This window comes from Tupaia chinensis, unplaced genomic scaffold (genome assembly GCF_000334495.1).
Source record: "Tupaia chinensis unplaced genomic scaffold, TupChi_1.0 Scaffold000489_1, whole genome shotgun sequence".
Lineage (NCBI taxonomy): Eukaryota > Metazoa > Chordata > Mammalia > Scandentia > Tupaiidae > Tupaia > Tupaia belangeri.
Genome location: NW_006160001.1, coordinates 5,385,403 through 5,407,447, shown reverse-complemented (window position 1 = coordinate 5,407,447; position 22,045 = coordinate 5,385,403). Strand labels below are relative to the sequence as shown.

At 36.6% G+C, this 22,045-nt stretch overlaps 1 protein-coding gene across 3 annotated transcripts in view; it reads right to left on the bottom strand.

Moving 5' to 3' along the window:
* Positions 1-17,049: 17,049 nt before the first annotated feature.
* PRLR (prolactin receptor) overlaps positions 17,050-22,045 on the bottom strand; it is a 203,513-nt gene continuing 198,517 nt past the window's right edge. For all 3 annotated transcript variants that reach the window (XM_014590838.2, XM_027774884.1, XM_027774885.1), the window contains exons 8-10: positions 21,366-21,465; positions 20,772-20,841; positions 17,050-18,708 (exon numbers count right to left, since the gene is read on the bottom strand). In XM_014590838.2, coding sequence (XP_014446324.1) covers positions 17,692-18,708; positions 20,772-20,841; positions 21,366-21,465 — 1,187 coding nt within the window. In that variant the 3' untranslated portion in view covers positions 17,050-17,691. The remainder of the gene's footprint in view (positions 18,709-20,771; positions 20,842-21,365; positions 21,466-22,045) is intronic.

The window sequence follows — 22,045 nt, the reverse complement described above, 5'->3', positions numbered from 1 at the left end:
AAGAGAGAGAGAGGAGAAAGAAGGAAAGAGAAGGCTAGCAGACAAAGCATATGCCACCTGGGCTAGTTTGGTTAGTTTTGTATTCCACAGGGGTGAGATGCTTTCTGAGGGAGGGTAGTGTTGGGTGTAAAGGAAAGTTCAGTTTATGGTTGGAGGTGTTAGAGATTAAAAAACGAATGTGAATAAGAGAGTGAGAAGGAGGATATGTATGAAGTGAATGAATAAAGGGGCGCCTTATAGAGAAAGGGAAAAAGAACAATGGGGAAGGGGCATTCCAGGGGAAAGAGAAGAAGGTACCAAGCAGTATGGCTCTGGATAGCTGCTCATCTCAGGTGCCTAAATGAAGTAAGATGCTGAGAGCTGAAGAGTTAGTGAGCTTTACTTGTATTATATTTTCAATTTCCTAAATTCTTATTTATCATTCCTGTGTCTCTCTACCTCCAATCTCAGAGGCAACTATTAGTGTGTTTAGTATCAATATTTATCTTTTTGTTGGCATGTACCCTTGTATAATATGTATTGTTTGGTGTGAATGCTGTTTTAATTTAGATAAATATGTGCCTTTTTTTCCCCTACACTCAGGGTCCATATTTTTTAAGATCTCACTAGGTCCTATAAGTATGTCTCTTTCAGATTTCCAACTGCTTCAGAATAGGAAATGATGTGCTTTGCATAGGTATTTCTAAGGGGGGACAGTGATAAAGCAATTGGAACTGGGTGAGGGATTAAAAAGGTGGGGTTGGTAGATGCAGAGAATCTTGAATCATCCTACAGGAAAGACAGTTGCCTTGGTGACATCCTCCAGCAACACCTGGGAAACAACCTTTTATCCCAAATGTCTGCTAGAGAGGAGGGCACAGGTAAGCACAGCAAGTATTTTAAATTCATTGTAAATGGTCTTATTCTGTGTAGGTTACCTGCTCCTTCTGCTTTGGAGACTAGAAAGAGTGACTACATGGTCCAGTGGTCAGCTGCTGCAGGAGACACTCATGTCACGGAAGTCAGTGGACATGATGGCTTCAGATCTGTCTTGCTGTTGGATTGAGGGGAGAAAATGTGTTCTTGAAGTTTGGCATCTGCTTTTCAGCTCTGCTGGATTGAATTGATTTTGCCTCTGTGAACCCTGTAGGCTACAGTCACCCTTGACTTGGGCTTTTCATTGGGCTGTAAAGTGAAGATTGGTAAGAGGTAAGAGACACCCAACATTGGGGACCACCTAGAGTAGGGAACCAAAACAGTGCATTTTGAATAACTTCAAGAGGGGAAGTGAGAAGTTATACCTTCTTTATTTAAAAGGAAAAATATATTCTAATTATCATAACATAATAGGTTTTCTTTTTTTTTATTAAAACAAACTAAAGCAATATGCATGCCATCGTATAAATGGCCTATGATCAATAATGTAGTTTGTCATACAAAAAATACAGATCTGAGTCACCTTCCCTAAGTTTTTCATGGTATTTCATTACATATTTTGTTTTATTTTGGAAAGCTCTTGCCCACTGTTTTAGTTTGTTTGGGTGTCTATAACAAAATATCTTAGACTGGACACCTGATAAACAACAGACGTTTATTTCCCATACGTCTAGAAACTAGGAAGTCCAATGACAAGGTGGTAAGTGTTTGGTGAGGGACCGTTCTTAATAGTTGGTGCCTTTTTGTGTCCTCTCATGACAGAAGTGGTATGCAATATCCCTTGGACTTCATTTTAAAAACATTTTTTTAAGTTTGTGTTAATTTATTTCTCCACGAATGAGAGAAAAAGGGAGAAATAAAGGGAGGGGGATGAGAGGCAGTACACCTAACAGGGTCTTGAATCCACAATGAAACTCCAGCCTTCAGACAGTCTAGCATTATGGGCACATGTGTGCCTGATGTACTTAGAGAGGTTTCTGGATCTGAACCGAGAACCCTCTCATACAGGACTGCCCCACAGAGCATCATGCTCTGTCAACTAACATTGTATGAAACCCATTTTCCAAGATGTTGAATCTTTTTTTTTTTTTTAGAAGTTTTTGCTATAGGGCACATCCTCTCGCCAGAAAGACAGAGACAGAGAGACAGAAAGTGAGAAATCACTCCCCGGGGGGGATGGCCACACTGCAATCCCTTCTCCTCCATCATCCTCTCTGGATCTTGGGCATGCACGCACACGCGCCCAGCGTGAGTTTAAGCCACCAGGTCCAGGACTTGAACCGCTGTCAGCTACATGGGAGTTCAGTGACATAGCCATTATGTTAACTGCTGGTCCCAAAGATGTTGAGTCTTTTGACCTATATTAAATTATCGTTCTATCCACTGAATTAGAAAACTAGTCAGAAAAGAAAAAATAGATTCTTTCCAGATTTATATCTTCAGCCTTGGAGTCACTTGGAATATCTATCTATAATAAGATCTTACTCTAGGTTCACAGATAGAATTAAAATCAAATGGATATCATTTCTGAGTTGTATAAGGGATTTTGAGAGATATCTGCCTTGAGTCTCTTCCTTCTCTCTTCTTCAGGAAGATCAGGTATAATTTTCTCCATTTTACCTAAGGCATTAGAAGATAAGGAGGTACTTTAGTGTAAATTGTAAACAGGAGGGTTCTATACCTTGAAGTTCTCTATTTTTCAGAAAATAAATTTGAAGGTACAGAATATATTTCATCAGGTAGGGAGGTGTTGGGATTTCTTCTTCTTCTTCTTTTTTTTTTGGAGAGGTTTTTGCTATAGGGCGTGTGTGTTCGCCAGAAAGACAGAGAGGGACAGAGAGACAGAAAGCAAGAAATCACCCCCCAGGGGGGATGGCCACACCGCAGTCCCTTCTCCTCCATTCTCCTCTTGGGATCTTGGGCACACACGCACATGCGCCCGGTGTGAGTTTAAGCCACCGGGTCCAGGACTCAAACCACGGTCGACTACGTGGGAGTCCAGTGACATAGCCATTATGCTAACTGCTGGTCCTGGGATTTCTTCTTGAAAAAAAAAATTGGCAACTGGGGAAACTTGAAAATTCTGTTGCTATGTTAATAATTATAAGGTTTTGGCACACAGGTTCACCAATGATTTATCAGTTAAGTTCTGAGTATTAACTGAGGACTTTGTTCTTTGTCCCCAGGCCTTCTGCTGATGACAGAGTAGGGTTCAGTAAGAATCACTAAAGATAAATAGCAGTTTTTCCAAAGGAATCCTTTTCTTTCCCCAACTCACTTAGGAATTGGAGGAAATGCAATTTTTTTTTTGAAAGATTTCAGTTAAAATCTACTTTGCTGGAACCATATTACAGGTATTCCATTTCTTAGCTAATGGACTAGGAAAAATGGTGTATGCAGGGTATCTGTTCAATACCTCCTAGTACAGATATTCAATTTCAGTGCTATAGAGACTAGCAGGAGTCTAAGAAGATAACTGTATGGAGTTGTGAATCAGATACCGAAACTCTTAAGAGTCCCATGTAATACTGATTTTCTTGAAACATGATGCAAAATCATAGACCTTTTCTGTATTTATTAGGACTAACCTTTTGGGCCAAACTATGTTTTTTAAAAGTCATTCTGGGCCAGCCAGTGGCATGATAGTTAAGGCATGGGATCCTGCACGGATCCCACAATATAGTTTGTGTCCCAGACCTGATGACCTGAAAAACATGCCATGTCCATGTGTGTGCATGAAGAGAATGGAGGGGAAAAGTTTGCAGCATGGCCAACCCCCCTAGAAGGTGATTTCTTACTTATCGTCTCTTTTTCTATTTGTCTCTCCTCTCTCTCTCTGGCAAGTACATGTATTCTCTAGCAAACTAATGAAGAAAATAAAAATAAATTAATTCACATTTGGGAGCAATATGGGGACACCTGGGTTACCCTGACCTTCCCACTAGGCTGTAATCCTCAGGGGTCAAAGAATACAACCATGTTGCCAGCTGTATCCTACACATGGCCTGAAACACAATGTTCATTAAGTATTGTTAAATACAAAATTTTGTACAATGACTGACATAATTTGATTGGGGAAGGTTTGTATTTTAAAGGAGGCTCTTACAAATGCACATTAGTCTTTTTTCCCCCCTTTGGCAGAAAGCACAACAGAAATCTTTTCGAGGTAAGGCAACATTCTTAGTGGTTGAAATTCTCCAGTTGTTCTTCCTTTTGAACTTCACAGCTATGCACAATTCCAATCACAATAGAATGATGTTCCTTAGAATTTGGCTCCCTATAACTGGAGTTGTACTTACTCAGAGAAAGAACTGGACCTACTGTGGGGTGCTCAGGCACAATGATCATCTGATAAGGGCATTTAATTATATCCTGTCCTTATAATAATTAGCATGGAATTGACTGATTTAAATAGTTAAGATTGCAAAATAAAAATTAAAGAAGGATTTATCAGGTGGAAAAAAAAAGAGAACTATCTTTTTCCTAAGAGAAAACAATTCTCAGAATGAGAACCAAAATGTTTATAAAAGACATACTGAAAATATAATGACATGAAACAATTGAAAGTAAAGGAATGGAAAGAGACTTACTAGAATATTACCACCCAAAAGAAAGATAGTTAGCAATATTAATGTGAAAAATAATAGGTTTTAAGACAAAGAGAATCATTAAAGTTAAAGGGGATCATATTTGACAATGAAAGAGATAGTACATTAGTAATATTTAAATCTTTGTGCACCTAATAGTACAGCTCATTATACATAAAGCAAAAAATGGACAGAATGACAAGAAGTAGAAATTTTCATAATTCTAGTGTATTTTAGCTTACTTAAACAATCACCTCAGGGGGGCCAGCAGGTGGTATGGTGGTTACTGTGTTGGACTCCAGCATAGCTGACCAAGGTTCCAGTCCCTACTCAGCAGCTTGAAAATCGTGCCAGACACATGTGCCCAATATCTCAAGAGGGGAATAGAGGAGAAGAGATTGCAGCATGGCCTTCTCCCCTGGCAGTCATTTCTCACTTGCCTTCTCTCTGTGTCTCTTGGGTGAGTGCACGTGGCCTATGGCAAAAAGAAAAAACAAAACAAACAAAAAATCATCTCAGAAAATAATATCTCAAATAGAAAAAGATGAATCTTATAAATGCCAACATCCTAAATGAAATTTTAGCATATTGAATCTAATAGAGATTGCAGAACACATCATGACCAACTTGGGATTTATCTGAAGAATACAAGAGGAATTTAACATATTTATATATTTAGAGAATATATTCTCTAAAGTAATTATCTATAATAATTTACACATTACCTAATTAACAGAGAAAATTAGTTAGCCACATGATCGTATCAATTGATCTAAAAAGTTTTTGAAAACTTTTAATAATAATTGATGATAAAAAAATTTTTGGCAATGTAGGAATACAAATAAATTTCCTTAACACAACTAAGGGAATTTGTAAATGCCTACACAAAGCATTATACTTAATAGTGAACTTCAGTAACTTGTCTTTAACGTCATGATCAAGAAAGAATGTTAACTACTTTACTTCTATTTAACAATGCACTATAATCTCTGCCTCAAGAAATAAGATCAGGAAAGAGAAAAAGATGTTTAAGGACTAGAAAGAAGAAACAAAGTTTTTACTTTCTCATGATGTAATTGTAAAATGGAAAATACAAGAAAAGCTACAACGATAAGAACTATTACTTGTAGTTTGGTAAGGCTGCATGATGCACAATAAATATTTAGAAATCAGCGAATGTTTCTACACACCAGCAACAACTATTAATACTTAGAATAACATAATTTTTTAAAAAAGTTATTCATTCAATTTTTTTATCACTATTATTATTAAAGTTGACCAGGGGGAGAAAGAGAGAGAGAGAGAGTGAGAAAGCAAGCCGCCAGGTCCAGGACTCAAACCACAGTCGTTCATGTGGCAGTCCAGCGGCTTAACCACCATGCCACCTGCCAACCCAGAATAACGTAATTTTTTAAAAAGATACTATTTACAATAACTATAAAAATATATGGTGCCTAGGAGTAAATCTAATAAAACACAAACATTTATGAAGAACAGTAAAAAGCTTTAATGAAGACTAATGAAAATGAAGAGATATACTATGTTCATGATTAGGAAGACACAATATTACAAAGTAGTAACCTCTTTTAGAATTAATACATAAATTCAATGCATAATAATCTAGTTTCCAATATACTTTTTAAAGACATCTTTATTTCAAAATACATGATGAATAAGTAGCCAAGATTAGCCATAATAATTTTGAAGAAAAGTATAAAATGGATAGAAATTAATTTACCAGATAGAAAAATTTTTTGGGACCAGCAGATCGCATAGTGGTTATGTTGCTGGACTCTCACATGGTCAATTGTGGTTCAAGTCCCAGACCCGGTGACTTGAAAATCACATGGGGGGGACCAGGAGTTAGTGTAATGGCTATGTCGCTGGACTCCCATGTAGTCTACCGCGGTTTGTATCCTGGACCCAGTGGCTTAAACTCATGCCGGGTGCATGTGCGTGCATGCCCAAGTTCCTGAGAGGAGAATGGAGAAGAAGGGATTGTGACGTGGCCATCCCCCCAGGGGGTGATTTCTCACTTTCTGTCTCTCTGTCTCTCTCTGTCTGTCTGGCGAGTGCATGCACCTGGTGAGTGCATGCACCCTATTGCAAAAAAAAACTCTCAAAAAAGAAAAAAAAACAAAAAAGAAAATCACACTGGGTACGTGTGCATGCATGTGTGCATGTTTGCCCAAGAGCCCAGGAGGAGAATGGAGGTGAAGGGATTGTAGTGTGGCCATTCTCCCAGAGCGTGGTTTCTCATTTTCCCTCTCACTTCTCTGTCTCTTTCTCTGTCTGGTGAGCACATGCACTCTAAAGCAAAAACCTCTTAAAATAAAAAGTTTCAAAACAAACAAACAAAACTTTGTATAAACTATGGTAATAAAACAGAGAAGTACTAGAGCAGAGATAAACAAATAAACAAATGGACCAGAATAGAAGCTCAGGCTAAGGTTTGGGTACATGTAGAAACTCAGAAGATGACAAAGATGGCAGAAGAAATAAGCAGGTAAAAGATGAGTTATTCAGGTATAAGATGGAATTATAAGGGAAATAAATATTAAAATAGTAACTATCTATCCTTGTAAACTCATCATGTTGTCAAAAATTAAAACCTCTGATGATATCAGGTAGTTATAAAGAGGGTAATTGTAAATGAAAACTCCTGCGGCTGATGGCAGGAGTACACATAGACACTATTACTCTGCAGAAAAAGTGAGTTGTAAGTACCTAGGAAATGTTAAGATATTCACTTTATATGAGCCAATAATCCCACCGGTAGATGTATATACTGGAGAAACTCTTGCACATACTTGAAATTATATTGCATAAGAAAACTCATTGTAGAGTCATTTATAATAGAAGAACTAAAAAGTTGATCAATGGGGAGATTAATAAATAATTTGTGTCTAATGTATAAACTACCTTCAGCAGATAGAACTAATAAGTAAGTCATTCATTTCTCAAAAGCCTAATGGGAAATAAGAAAAAATTTAAGTGCATACTGATATATGCTATTATGTATGTAAAGTTTATAAACATCCACAATAATTGCATATATTATGTATGGATATATAGATCTGTGGTAGATGCATTTTAAAAATAAAATAGGAAGGATGTACGAAGGGACTTCAAAAATTTTTTTGAAAAATGGGATTAAACTACTAGCTTATTTTGGTGCTCCTCCCCCCCAAAATTGAAAAACCTACATAGTTTTTCATAGTATACCTTTTTAAGAAACTTTTTGAAGACTTCTCATAACAACTGGAAGGAGAGGTAGAAAATTTAAAGAACTATTTATTTATTTAATTCCATTTGTTATTATTATTATTTTTTAATCTGATGACCAGAGAGAGAGAGAGAGAGAAAGAGAGAGAGAGAGAGAGAGAGAAAGAGAGAGAGAGAGAGAGGAAGGGGAAGACGAGAAAGCAAGCTGCCAGATCTGGGACTCAAATCGCAAGTAGGGCATGTGGAAATCCAGTGCCCTTAGCCACCATGCTATCTGCTGGCCCTGAGAAGTAGAAAATTTGTTTGTTGCGTGATATAAATTACTAGATTTTTGATGTCTCACTAATTTTAAGAAGTTTGGAACAGATAGGGAAAATATTAATATTTATGAAATTTGGATGTTGGTAAATTAGGTCTTTGTTATATTCTTTTCTATGTAGTCTTCAAGTGTTTCTGAAATATTTTATGCAATAAACAAAAGATCACAAGTGAAATGTTAATCACAGCTGAAGTTCTAAGCGAACTGTAGAATAACTCTAGGTGGAAAGAGGTGGAACAAAAGACAATGTGAATGCTTGGCACTGAGATTTGTGGCTTTGCTTTCCTTTGGGAAAGTTGATTCTATCTTAGCTTTGGAAACTCTCCTTTTGATCATTCTTGTTTTTCCCAGGAAGAGGTTCAAGGAACTTTGGGATACTTTCAAGTATGTTTGCATTTTTCAAGCTTGGGTCTGACAATTGAATAAAGGCTGATGAAACATGAGGGCAGTAGAGAGATGTAGAATTTAGTTGAGTTGGAAACAAGATTTGGTTTTGATTTAGAATTAATAGGAAAGTCAAATCAGAGAAAGCGTTGAAAATGCATGCAAAAAACTCATGCCTGAAAAAAAGTATCATGGATGAGAGTCCTAAGAAAAATGTTTTAGCATGTGTCTGCATATTTTATTTCCAGAGAGGCTTATAATTCTATTTTCCCACCTTCTTTTAGAAAATATGTTCTAATAAGGGTCACTGAAGCAAAGGAAAAACTTGTCTCAAGTTGTATTTTTCATGTAATGAAAGTTTCATATATATAAAAAGACCTTCCAAAAAGCATTGCTCAGGAAATAATTTATTAAGTCAATTTAAACTAAGCATTGCTACCATTGCAAAAGCATTTGCTCTGTAAAAGGATTGAAAAATGCATCAAAGTTACATAGTTCAGGAACAATATAACATTGATCATGTAAATGAAAACTACCGGCAAATGTCATTTAAGCTTACCTTGTAAATTTTAATATTTAGAAGGAGCAAATGTGTCACCTTAAAAATGTACTTGTGGCATTTACAAATTCTTTCAAACACATTGTAAATACAGCAATAAAAATTTCTGAGCTCCCTTTTCTTATACCAGTGTTTGCCAATCAACATGTATGCAGTGTTTGGTATGATTGACATCCTCTAGCTTTTTCTTTAAAAATATTTGATCGCATTCCTAAAAATATCTGTGCTTCAAGTCCATTTTTAAGCATGTGTTTAATGTGCACCTGATTATTACAAGAGAAAAATGTTTAACATTTGCAGTAGGAGTTGAAGGTGGGTTGGATGGAGGAGGTTGTAGATAAAGGAATTTCAATTTAGGTGTCAGGACAACCACAGTAGAATACACTTTACATCAAAACCAGGTTCAATTTCATCTGCACAGTTTGGAGAGACTCTTAAAGGTAAAACCAGCAGGATTTGTTCTTTCCTTATCCTGGCCAGGAAGGTCCACATTGGGGCTTATCAATAATCTATTTCTTATGCTCTTCTCCCACCATTTCCCATCCCAATCTGCTCCCTTACTGAAAGATTCCAATGGTTCTATTAAATGGAAGTTGTTACCTCTAATTCCTTAAAAAAGAAAACATTTAGAACATATAAAGTACTTAGTAATTGTAGAAAGTGACTGGGTTAAGTTTTCAGATGAGATTCTGGGAAGCTGTGACAATGCATAATTTCTGTTTCAGGAAAACACATGCAATTCTTTTGGAAAATTAGTTACAAATTCCTTGTCCACCTCATCATTCATTGTATGAATCCTGTGTTTGCTCTCTGACAATCTAAATTTTGTGGCTTAGAAGTGCAAGTGGGCCCAAGAATTAAAGGCAGATAGCTTTAATAAGCAGGGGAAAGTCAGTGTTTCTTTGAGGAAGCCATGTTCTAGAGCATACACTCCCGTAAGAAACGAATTTCTCATTCTTCTGAAGGCATGGAATAAGAGAATTAATAGGAAGCACAGAAGAATGTGTGAAGTCAGATCTCACATCATTTCACAATTCTGTAACGTGAATTTGAACTGTAGATGAAGATGTCTAGACCGGTAGTTCCATTAAAAGTAAAAGGTTACTAAACCAGCCAGTGGTGTAGCGCTTAAGGTGGCTTGATCCCACATGGCCCACTGCGTTGTCCAAGTCCTAGACTGGCTGGTTGGAAAAATATGCTGGGCACATGTGCATGTATGCCCAAAATTCCAAAAGGAGGGAGAAATGGGGAAAGGATCGTGGTGAAACCATCCCCCATGGGGGGTGTTTTCTCATCCTCCCCACATACCCTGGTCTTTCTCTGGCAAGTACACATGCTCTCTGGAAAATTTTAAAAAAAGGAAAATATTATTAAGAATTCACTTATACTTCACCTGATAGATTTGGTTAGAAAAATATTGCTAATAGGGGTGAATCATATACTTCAAAGGGATAACATTTTTTTTTGAAGAAAAAAAGGTTTGGTACCTTCTTTATTTCACAATATTTACATGACCTTTTTTGATCCCCTTGCACCTAGTTCAACCTCACTTTATTATTAGCATCCACTCATGCAAAAGGGATGAGTGAAGATGGGAAACTTGTCTTGTAATTACATGGAAGGGTAAGGATAAAGGGGAAAAATTTGTTTAGGTCCAACTTCTATAAAAATGTCCTGATTAAATAATCTTCAAGAAAATTGCTTTCAGCCACAGTTATTATTCTGCTCATTTCCATTCCATATAAAAAAAAATAGAGGAAATGCTGGTAAGGGTAATAAACATTTATTGAACCAGGGACTGAACTGGCTATTTTCAATAATGACATGAGTAGAAATATAATGACCATATTATATTGGGATGTCTCAGATTTTGTTTGGCAAGCATTGTTTATGGCATGCAGTAAAAATGAAGATGGTACGATAACAGCAGTTAGCATGATCTCTCATACTATTTGACAAAGATTTAACTGTCTATGTTGTCCCCTCGAAATGGAAGGAGACAAATGAATAAATCTATGGAAAACACAAATAACAATGTGCAATAACCAAAGATTTACAGAATGAAAAACGGAAGATAAACCAGATGATTATAGTCTTCTATAGTTGTTTAAGGTTAAAAAAAAAGATATTATAATAACTATATACAGAAACAAATCTTTAAGATAGAAACATGATTATTTCTAATAAATTACTGATTTTCCCCATCCCATAATTTTTGAGGCTAAAATCAAATAAGGAAAATATTTATTTCTGTGGGGGGGGGGAGGATCAGGAGATCAAGGGTAGGAGAGATATGATCATGGCTTCAGACACCACCCTGAGGTAACTTAACATTTAGGGAAAAAACCTGTACTCTATGGTTTTGTTGGGTTTTCATCTGATAACTTACTATACATTCTTTCTGATCCTTATTGGTCAGCCCGTTATATAAAAATGTAAAAATGGTTTTTCAGAAAACTCAGCATAAACTTGCAAAGTGGTGAATTAGAATGTACATTCTTATGGTAAGGAAAAAAAAATAAAGAACTCCAGCAATTTATTATTACAGTCACTTCTAATCTCCTACATAATGTTGAAGAATTTTGCTTGGCATATTCTAGGGTAAGAGGAATGGCAGAGGTAGTGGTAGCTTTGAAAATAATAATCTTCAATATGGCTTTACAGAAGACACAATCATTCAACAGGCTGGTTCTAGATTGCTTTGGTTTCCCCATGAGACTTTGAAATGACTTAAAGTGCACGATGAAGCACAAAAGCGAGCCTTCTGAAACCAAGGACATTCAAGAAGCATCAGCAGTCACATGAAGCGAAGCTGAGGGGTTGACTTCTAAACAATTGTTGGATTGTACTTTAAACACTTAACACCCCAGATCAGCTGTACAATGGCAATGATATTACTTCTGGACAAAGATTAAGAAAACATTAGTACAACCACGGTTTCAACAGAAATATACAATGACCTATTTTTCAATTTTGTTCTGCAGACATAGACACAATCATATTAAGACTACATGTGGATAGAGTGCAAGTCATTAAAGAATGATTTTCATTTGTATTTCATGATGAACTTCACAACATGAGGATTTTATATTTCAATGTAGCACAGGCTGTTTTTGAACCACACAAAGCAATATAATATAAAATAATATAATGCTTACTTTAATGTCAGAAACCTCATATGTCAAATATATCAAATATGCCACCAGAAAATGGTCAAACATGAGACATGACATCTTTCATTTCTAAACTACAAGTAGCTTTGAAGGAAAGATATTAGGATACATAGGGAGGTAGTTATTTTAAAAATTGAAGATCATTTTTCTTTCAGAATTTTTATAAAACAATTTTTTTCAGAGGTATCTTTGTCTGATAGCTTTTCAATTTTGGATAACATGATAAAAAGAATTTTCCCTCCCAGGATTTGCAAAATGCATACAGAAAAACCCAGATTATGTTTTAAAGTTTACCAAGGTGAAGCATAATGTGACCATAACTACTAAGGGTTTTTATATTATTACTGCAGTTTCTGAAGTTCTTTAAGAATTAATTCCTTCCTTTTTAATCAGCAGCATGTAAAATGTTAATTAATTAATAGACTAAAATGATCTGAGAGTCCCTCTATCCATTGACCATAACCATATAAATGGGATGCTTTTTCACTTTTAATGTTTCAATGCTTTCTAAATTGAGATCAGAGTGAAAATCAAAGTAATTGATGTGTACAACACAGCTGTCAGCATATGGTGCTATGAATTATGTACACCTTTTAGCAATAAACTCAGAACACTGAATAGATTGTAGATTTGCCATGTCTGGTAAAATTTAGGTTTAGTGGGCTACTCTGGTCATTTTGTAGAATCCTGAGGTGCCCAAATATCTGGAAACATCCCATTGTCTTTTCTTCTTCTCTTTCGCTTTCTTGTTTTCTTTCTCTCTTTCTTTTTTTTTCTTTTTCTTTTTTTGCATTTTTTTCTTTCATTCAAATCCCAGACTAAAATCACCTTCCGAAAAATCAAAAGTCTGGGGAAAGAACTCCTGTTTGATTTGCAGATAGTGTATTAGCTACATCATGGAATAAGTTCAAATCATAATTATAATTTCTGGTTAAATTATGAGCTCTGAAGCAATCATTTTGTATTTTTAAGTTTTACCTTAAGACCTCCAGTACCTAGTCATCTACATAATTTGGGTTTGATTAATGGCCTTTGAATTAATAATTCAAGATAAAGTGGGCTTGAATTTCTTATTTTTATTTTATTTTTCTTGAGAGTTTTTTTCTATAGGGTATGCATGCTTGGCGAGAGACAGAGAGTTACAGAGAGACAGAAAGTGATAAATGACCCCCTTATGTTGTGACTTAGACATCCTAGTGATGATGGTATTGGACTTGAGCCAAACGGGCAGAAAAGGAAATTTGCTCACTGAAGTATACATAAAGATTTCATCAAAGGCAGATTTGTGTTACCAACACTGGGGACAGAAATTCAAAGCCATTAATATTTTTCTGTCTGTGTGCAAAGTTCAAGTGCGTATGCATTGTCTTTTTCAGGCCTGGCATGAGGTTCAATGACAATTCAAAAGCACATCAATAGCTTTTCAAGTTGAGTCTCAAATCACATGGTGGTGTGCTTGTTTCAAATTCCTAGCCAGACTCAGTTTCTTATCAAGCAAAGTAAATTACACTGTTTACATCAGTTCTGTGGTAATTTAATCATGCAATAAAAAAAAAATCCAGTGAACATTAGCTTATTATAGGTTCATACACCATTTTGTAATTCCCTTTTTTTTCTTTTTTTTTGGTCTCTCCACTCATTTACATAAAATAGAAATCTGTATAAGTTAAGTTTTACTTCCTAATCAATAGATTTTTGCAAAATGAAAATTTTTTAAAAAGGTAAAGAAAGGCACTTTGTAAAATATGTACAAATCTGTTTCTTCCTTGACTACTCTAAGAATATAGGGAAGTTAAAGGCAGGGCCAGGTCTTTCTGCAAGTGATGGATAAACAGTGGGCAGCTCACAAAGAGTCAGATTTCCTCCAGCGCCAAAGTGCTTCCTAGAGCTCAGGTGCCTCCAGGTGCTCCTTAACTAGGGATTTTTCTAACTCAGTTGTGTTACCACAGGGCAAAGGGTCAAACTGCCTTGATCTGGTACAGGCAGTCAGGTACTGACCCCTAAAGATCAAACCAGCTAAAGTGAATCTTTAGTACATAGCTGACTACAACTGGTCTTAGGCACTTAGCAAAACATAGATTCTGTTACATATCAAGGACACAATGAATAATAACTTGTGCTCATATTCGAGTACCTCATATACACTCATTAAAACTGATCAGAGAACATTTTGCTGATTGGGGCATAAGCTTCCATAAATCACCCATTGACTATATCCAGTTTTGATGTGCTTTATAACTTGAACATTTAGTATTTGTTTATAAAAATATGACTTTTTTTTTAAACATAAGGTTCTTTAAGCCAACTGTGCAATAGCTGTTTGTAATCTATGATAAAAGGGAAAATCAACAGCTAGAGATAAGAAAAGAACTTCAGGGCTCCTGACCTCAGCAAGGAATGAGCGTGGCTTGATTGAGTCAAAGAGCATTTTGTTTTAAAGATTAATGCCTTATTCAAAATGTCTCTTTTTCTTTCATGTCTCTTCTCATGTAATCCAAGAATATAATTCTCTACTTATATAATTAAAAAAAATTTGATGGAGCTAGTGATTTAAAAATGAAGCATAATGAACACATCACTGAAGATTACTTTGTATTTCCACAATGAATAGCAATTATTTGTTAGTTTAATTAAGATATGAGGCATTGGTTTGAATTATCTTTGCAGGAAAATATTCATTGAGTCATAGTATCAATGGAGTCAGAATTAAAAAGTTTCTTAGAGATGATTTGTTTCAACATCTTCATAGGGAACTGAGGTCTAGAAAAGGGAACTGATCTCTCCAAGGCAAAATATTTCCTACTACAAGCCAGGACAATATGTCCTTCCATTTGAATAGCTGTCTCCTTGATAAAAATAATGTTAAAGCATGAAAAAAAACCCCTTAATTCAGTAAAGAGTGCTAATCAACAGTAGAATATGGTCTTGACTTTACTCAGTGAGTGGCTAATTAGTGTTTCTTAGAGAGTTAGTTTTGGTCTTCAGCCACAACATTTTTTTTCAAAAGCATTTGTCAAAAATATAATAGATTATTTTTAAGTTTTATAACTGTAAGAGTGATTGCTTTGTATTTATCTTGGAGAAGACTAGACTATGCCAGGAAAGGTTTAGTCTGTATTGGCTTTGAAGATCATTTGATAAATGCCTCTCCAGGTAGGCTGTGCTCCTTGGCCCTTTTGGGAGCTGTTTATACTTTGCCATTATTGTCTTATGTGAATCCGTATCAGGTTCACCATTATGTCAATCTTAAACCACTAATGGATTTTTCTATTCCTTCTTAACATGTAGTATTATTTGTTTTAAGTCAAACAGACTTGATTTGTACTTTCCAAGAAAGGATTGTTTCCATGTACTAAAATCACCTTTGCAGAAATGATCTTCTAGGGCAGGATTTCTCAAACTTCATTATGCACTTGAACCTTCTGGGGGTGTAAAAATCTAGATTCTGAATCTGAAGGTCTCAGGTGGGACCCAAGATTCTGCAAACAGAATTTACAAACAGCACCCAGGTGATATCCATGCAGTTGGTTCTCAGATACTTTGGATACAGAGGATTTAGGGAATTAAATAAGTTTGAACCACTGCCCCAAATGCCTCCCTCAGTCCTAAGAGGTTATTTATATGGTAGGAAAATGGAACTTGAGATCTACACTTCGGCAATTCTGGAAGCACTGCAGTGTGTTCACTTTCAAACATCTCATTGGGATCTGAGTCTAGTTCCTGTCAATATGGGCTTGTAAGTTTGGGATGCTGAACTCAGAGAGGTGATCTCAAGTTCTCCGTGCACAGCTGGTGAACAACCTGATTTGCCATTAGGTTAAATGAAAAACAGAGGCAGGCAGTTTGCGTAGTAAACAAGTCATAGATGTTCCCTTCAACATGGAGATCTGAACTTTTGACTGGTGTCGGGGAGCCTGTCCTTGGAACTGATTTGGAGAGTTTCAGTACCAGATCCTAATCTTTGGAGCTAGTCCTATCACTCTGCAGATTCCTGGTTTCCTAGAACTTTTATTTAGACCTCTGATGTGTCTCTGCTTTTCCAAGATTTTGCAAATGGATCTACTCCAGAAAGATGCTCACTTCTGGTTTTGCTTAAACACTGTTTTGTTGCCCAAGATTACTTAGAAAAACCAAACTAAACCAGACTTTTCTCTCTGAAACAGCGTGCTACAAGTTACCACTCGTCTTTTTCATTGAGTTTTATGAAGACTACGTATAGATGGGTAGAAGACCCAGAATAGTCCTACGCTCACAGGAGAAATAAATTTCTTATCTGTGGAGAGATGGAAAACACTAGTATGGCAGTGGTTGTTGTTGCTTAGACTATATGGATAGAAAAGAATAAGAAGAACAAGATAAACTACACTACATTGTGTTGGAAACTGAATTTTGTAATTCACGCTCTATTCCTCATTGGGCTCTGGGTTGGTATGGCATTTTACTCCACTAACATGGGAGGCATATACTACTATGTACTGTAAATGCTCTTTGCAACTTTGCAGCAGAAAATACTGTACCCACTGAATACATAAACAGCTTTACTGGGAAGATAGAAAATAGTCTTTTATTTTACCTAAGTGATAGAAAAATAGTCTTCAAAAATACATTGTTCAACTTATGGGTTTCTATTAAAGTAGAATTTGTATGTACAGTAAGGCAGCATTTCCATTAGCATCCTACTGTGATTATTTTTTAAATTAAAGTGAGTTTTTGGGATTTTTCTTTCACTAAGAAAATACCAGGGTATAGAACAGGAATATAAACTATTTATCATGCAGAAATCAAGCATGAAAACATTCTAAAAGGATTTATCATTTGAAGTTCATTTGCCTTTTGTGCAAGAAAATTTTACTTTCCAAAACTATATTCCTCTAGATATTTTAGAATGAAGTAAAATTTAGGAAGAGAAACACATGCTAATGTATTCAAACTGTTTTATGGGAAAAATCAGAGGCATTATTTTACTTTCATATAGACAATATATCAGTAAGGTATAGAAACTGATGTAAACAATTCATTGGGCGTTCTGGAATGCATTCTTTCCTTAAATGTGTCATCTTTGGGTAATCTTAATAAAATGAAAGGAGTATAAAGGTTAGACAATTGATTTTCCAAAGTAGTTTTCATGGTATTTTCTATGTATCTGTCAAATCCGGTGGTAAACAATTTTGATCATTTCCTTCTGTCATGTACCAAACCATGAAAGCCTTTTCCAGAGGACATACCTATTGGCTCTGTCCCTCAAGAATACTAAGCAATGTGCTTTTATTTCATTGAACACATAATATAACTAAAAGCAAAAAGTAAATCTACAAATCACAGGGAAAAAAATGATTTGTTCTGGAGTCCACTGTTAGAGCAAAAGACAAGTGGTTGAAAATGGAGTATTTAAAAGAGCAAACTGTGAGCTTTAGTGGTGTCATCCTAATCACATTTTCTAGCATTCTCTAGTGGATGGCATGTCATGTACTTTGTAGTGTCACCTGAAGAAAGATCACATTTTAACCAATCATCTCATTAGTCAAGCTATCAGTGAGAGGAGTGCATGAAACAGGCAGGATCCAGGTACTCCAACCCTCCCAGCTGGAGTCTGCAGTTGCTTTGTGTTGCAATGAAGCTGGCCTGGTCTTTTTCAGCTCGATTCTGTTGAGGTGATGGTGAAGTCTCCTTGGCTGATTCTTCAAACGAAGCCACCTGTTGAACTCTTGGGTCTTGCACTAAGACCAGAACGTTGTGATCCATAACCCTGGACACCTTAGCATACTCCTTACTGGTTTCAGGAGCCTCAGGCTTTTCTGTCTGGTCACTGTTCTCTTTTTGTTTTGGTAGTAGTGACAGAACTCCATCTTTGTTGACCTTGTGAATTTCCACATAATCGAAGGGTTTAGTAGAGATAAAGGGGGTTTTCTTCTGAGGCAAAAGCCATTCTGTGTCTTGCTCAGTCTTGGGATGGAAACTTCCCACTTTCCTCTGCTCAGCTGCCTTTTCTTCCCCTCCAGTCTCAATGATGTTAGAGGATTCTAGAGCATCTTTATCTGCTTCATCCAACAAAGTGGCCGGTGCATCTGCAGTGCCCCCAGCCAGTTTACACACATCTGTGATGTCATGGTAAGAAGATCGGAGGTTGTGCCAGCCAGGTTGTGAGAAAGGCCATGTTGAAGATTTGGATCCATCCCGGTGGAAGTAGGGAATTGTGCCTTCTACACTTATGCTCTGGGGATCCCAAGTGTGGATAATATTTGTTTCAGGATTCTCTGATTTCTCAATGATCTCAGGATGGAATGTGAGTGGATTGGCCTGAGATTCCTCACACTTCTCTGACCAAAGAGAAGGACTGTCACAGCTTCCCCGGCCAGAGTCATTGTCATTATCCAGGTGGGTGGGCTTCATACCTTGCCCTGGGTATTCTTTTGAATGGGCTGGCATTAACTGCTGGACCTCACTGTCATCGACATCTAAAAACTCCACTAGCAAGTCTTCACAGTCAGAAGTAGGAGGAAAGTCTTGGCATCCTAAGGCACTCAGTAGTTCTTCAGACTTGCCCTTCTGTTAAAACACAGACACAGGAGAAACAGCTGTTAGTGTCACAACATTCCAAATCAGCATCACAGCTTAGCAGTGTCTGTTCATTGCCATGAGCAGATGGGATGTGATAATAGCCTAGCAGAATTTCCCTAACTTCTGACATTTGTGTACCAGACTATCCATAATCACCTCATGGATATTCATCAAATATTTTTCTTTAAGTCAACTCATATTTTTTGTTTGTTTGTATGTTTGTTTGTTTTTAGGGTGTGTGTGCTCACCAGATAGGACAGAAATAGAGAGAGAGACAGTGAAATATCATCCCCAAGAGGGGGATGACTATGTTGTAATCCCTTCTCTCAGGATTTTGGCCACACACAAAGATGCCTGGCATGATTTTCAAGGCATGGGGTGCAGGACTTGAACCATGGTCAACCATGTGAAAATCTAGCCACCTTAACCACCACACCATGTGCTAACCCCAGTCAACTCATGATTTTAACTTAGTCTCTTTCTAAGTAAAAATGATCATGAGCTTAATGGGCAAATAGTATACAACAGCAACAAACATGTAACTATTAATAGTAAATAAAAATGCTTATGAAACATCCATAATCCCTGTGCTCATGAATAGATATTCACTTTATTTTTCAATTTGGTGCTGACCGGTACACTTGTTCTGAGATGTGGTTGCTGGCCCCTGCACCTTCTCCACCACCTTCTAGAATCTGGTGGTATTAAATGACTCTCATCTCTTCCTTTCCTTGCTGTTCCTCTTCCTTCTCTACCTCCCCAACTTCCTATTCTTTTTATCTTCCCTTCCCCTACTTCCACCTATCCCATTTTTCCTTTTCCTTTTCTCTCTCTCTCATTCTATTTCTTTCCTTCCCCCTCTTCCTCTCTATTCTACTCCTCTTCCCCTTTGTCCTCTCACTTTCCACTCTACTTCCTGATCATCTGATTTAGGTCAGGTGCTGATGTCTAAATCTTGGCTTTGTTACATGTTATTGGGTGTATAAGTTTGGAAAAATTGCTCTCTGAACCTCCATTTCACTATTTGTAAAATGAGAATAATACTTCCCTCTGGGAAAGTACTTTTGAAAATTAGAAGTACTGTAATTAAGAAATATGTTTATTTTTGATACAAAAAATAGCTCTTCTATCATTAACTTTCTGTGGCTAGAAGGTTGAAATGTGAGCTAAACAGTAGTTAGCTGAGACATTCATGATGGTTCTTTCTATAAAGGTCAATTCTAGACTGAATGGTGGGGCATTGAACCTATAGCTCAAATTCTTTGGCTGTAATCTCTGCTCTGATATTTGTGACCCAAGCAAATGCAAACTATTAATAAAACCTCTGGGACTCACTTTTATAATAATATGCTTTGCACTGTTGCCCTCATAACAGCTGGGTCAAATAGAATTTGCTTTTTCATATAGATAATTGCTTTTATAGCTATCAGTGCTAAGCTTAACATCAAACTGAAACTATTTCAGCCTGGGAGAAATTAAAAATGTTCTAACCCTTCTTTTAATTCAAAATAAAATTAATTTCTTTTCAAATCAGCCTAAAAGGGCCCTGACAAATAACAAATGCCAGCCCTTACGGCACTGATCTGATCTCAACTGGGTGCTTAAACTGAGCAATAATTATAATAGGATATTCTGCTACTGTGGCTTCGTGTAAAGGACATTGAGATAGAAGCTCCTCACAATGCAGGATGGAGAGGGTGGTAATGTGTTCTTACTTTGTATTAATCAAAATATTCACTTTTTTTCTAAACTGATAATTCATACAAAATGTTTTTCTCTGTACTTATGAGTGGACCTTGCAGAACAAGAAAGCATTGCTATGTATTTCTGTGTTTTCTCAGCTTTCTCTCCTTGTCCCCCGACAAGAGTGCGGCAGTGAGTATCCTCATTATGCACACAACTTTCTGTTGACACTCATGCAGATGAGGAGAGACAGCAGGGGAAGGACCACTGAGGCAGCCAGACTGAATGGATGGGCATTGTGTGTGCATGTGCAAGTTAATTATTACAAAGTCATGAGTCTCACTACATTCTCTGTCACTGGCGCTTACCTCTAGTAGGTGAGTATCAAATCCTTTTATTTTTGGCCCAGGAACTGGTGGAAAGATGCAGATCATCATGCTATAAAATAATTTGTAAAATTGGATAAATGCCTCATTTTCTCACTTTGTAATTTTATAAAAGATTAATATTATCTCCAAATAGCTGCTACAAGGACTATGGTATATAGGAGTTAGCGTTCTGGAGCTAGCTGAAACTAATAGTAAATGAGGAGGAGAATTAATAATTACAAGCACCTACATGAAAATCTACTCTGGCTAATGAAGGAGGCTGGTTTTGAAGTTGGTAGATTATGTAGATTACCTGCGTCTTTTGATTTTGGCTGAGTTTGCTCTGTTTGAAGGAAGAGCATCAGCCTCAAATAAGCCCATTTTTCTGTTTTTTTTTTTTCAAGCAATGATAAAGGATTTTTTTATTTAATGAGTGAAATAAATTTTTTATTTAATGAGTGAAATAAACACTGTAACTAATTGGTAAAAGGAAGTCCTTGAATTATCTGTAAGTTTCCATATATTTGTGTTATCTTTTTCTGCCATTATCCTGACAACCATGATTGGGAGAAGGGTTGAGAGACAGTGAAGTACCTATAGCCTTTCAAAGCCACTGCCCAAACCACGATCAAACAGATGACAGCCGAGAGAATGGCCACAAAGATCCACACCGTTGTATCTTTCGTGGTGAAGTCTAAAAAATAGTTAGAAAGCTTTGATCACATACAGCATCATTATCAACCAACCAACCTACCTCATGAATAAAACTTTTGAACTCAAGAGATTTTGTCCCTCTTTAGATTTAAACTGCAGCCCAGAGTACCATTAATGACAGGTTTAATGTTATTACAATATTATTCATATTTTAATATGTTACATATATTTTACAGTATCCTGCAAATTTCTGAACTCCACCTCCCTTATTCTTTTTTTCCATAGGGCATGTGTGCTTGCTGGATAGAGAGAAAGATGGAGAGAGGGAAAGTGAGGAATCATCTTCAGGAGGATAGCCACGCAGCTCTCTATTTTCTTCCTGGGATTCTGAGCATGCACACACTCCTGCCTGGCATGATTTTTAAAGTACCAGGTCTGGGACTCAAACTGCAGTCGACCATGTAGGGAGCCTAGCACCTTAACTACCACTCTACCTGCTGGCCCCATCATATTCTTTTATTTGGTCCTTAAAAGGAAATTCAAGATCACCTGGCCATTTGCAGTACTACGAATAAAAGTTAACATTTACTTCATTCTTACTAAAAGCCATCAATAGTACT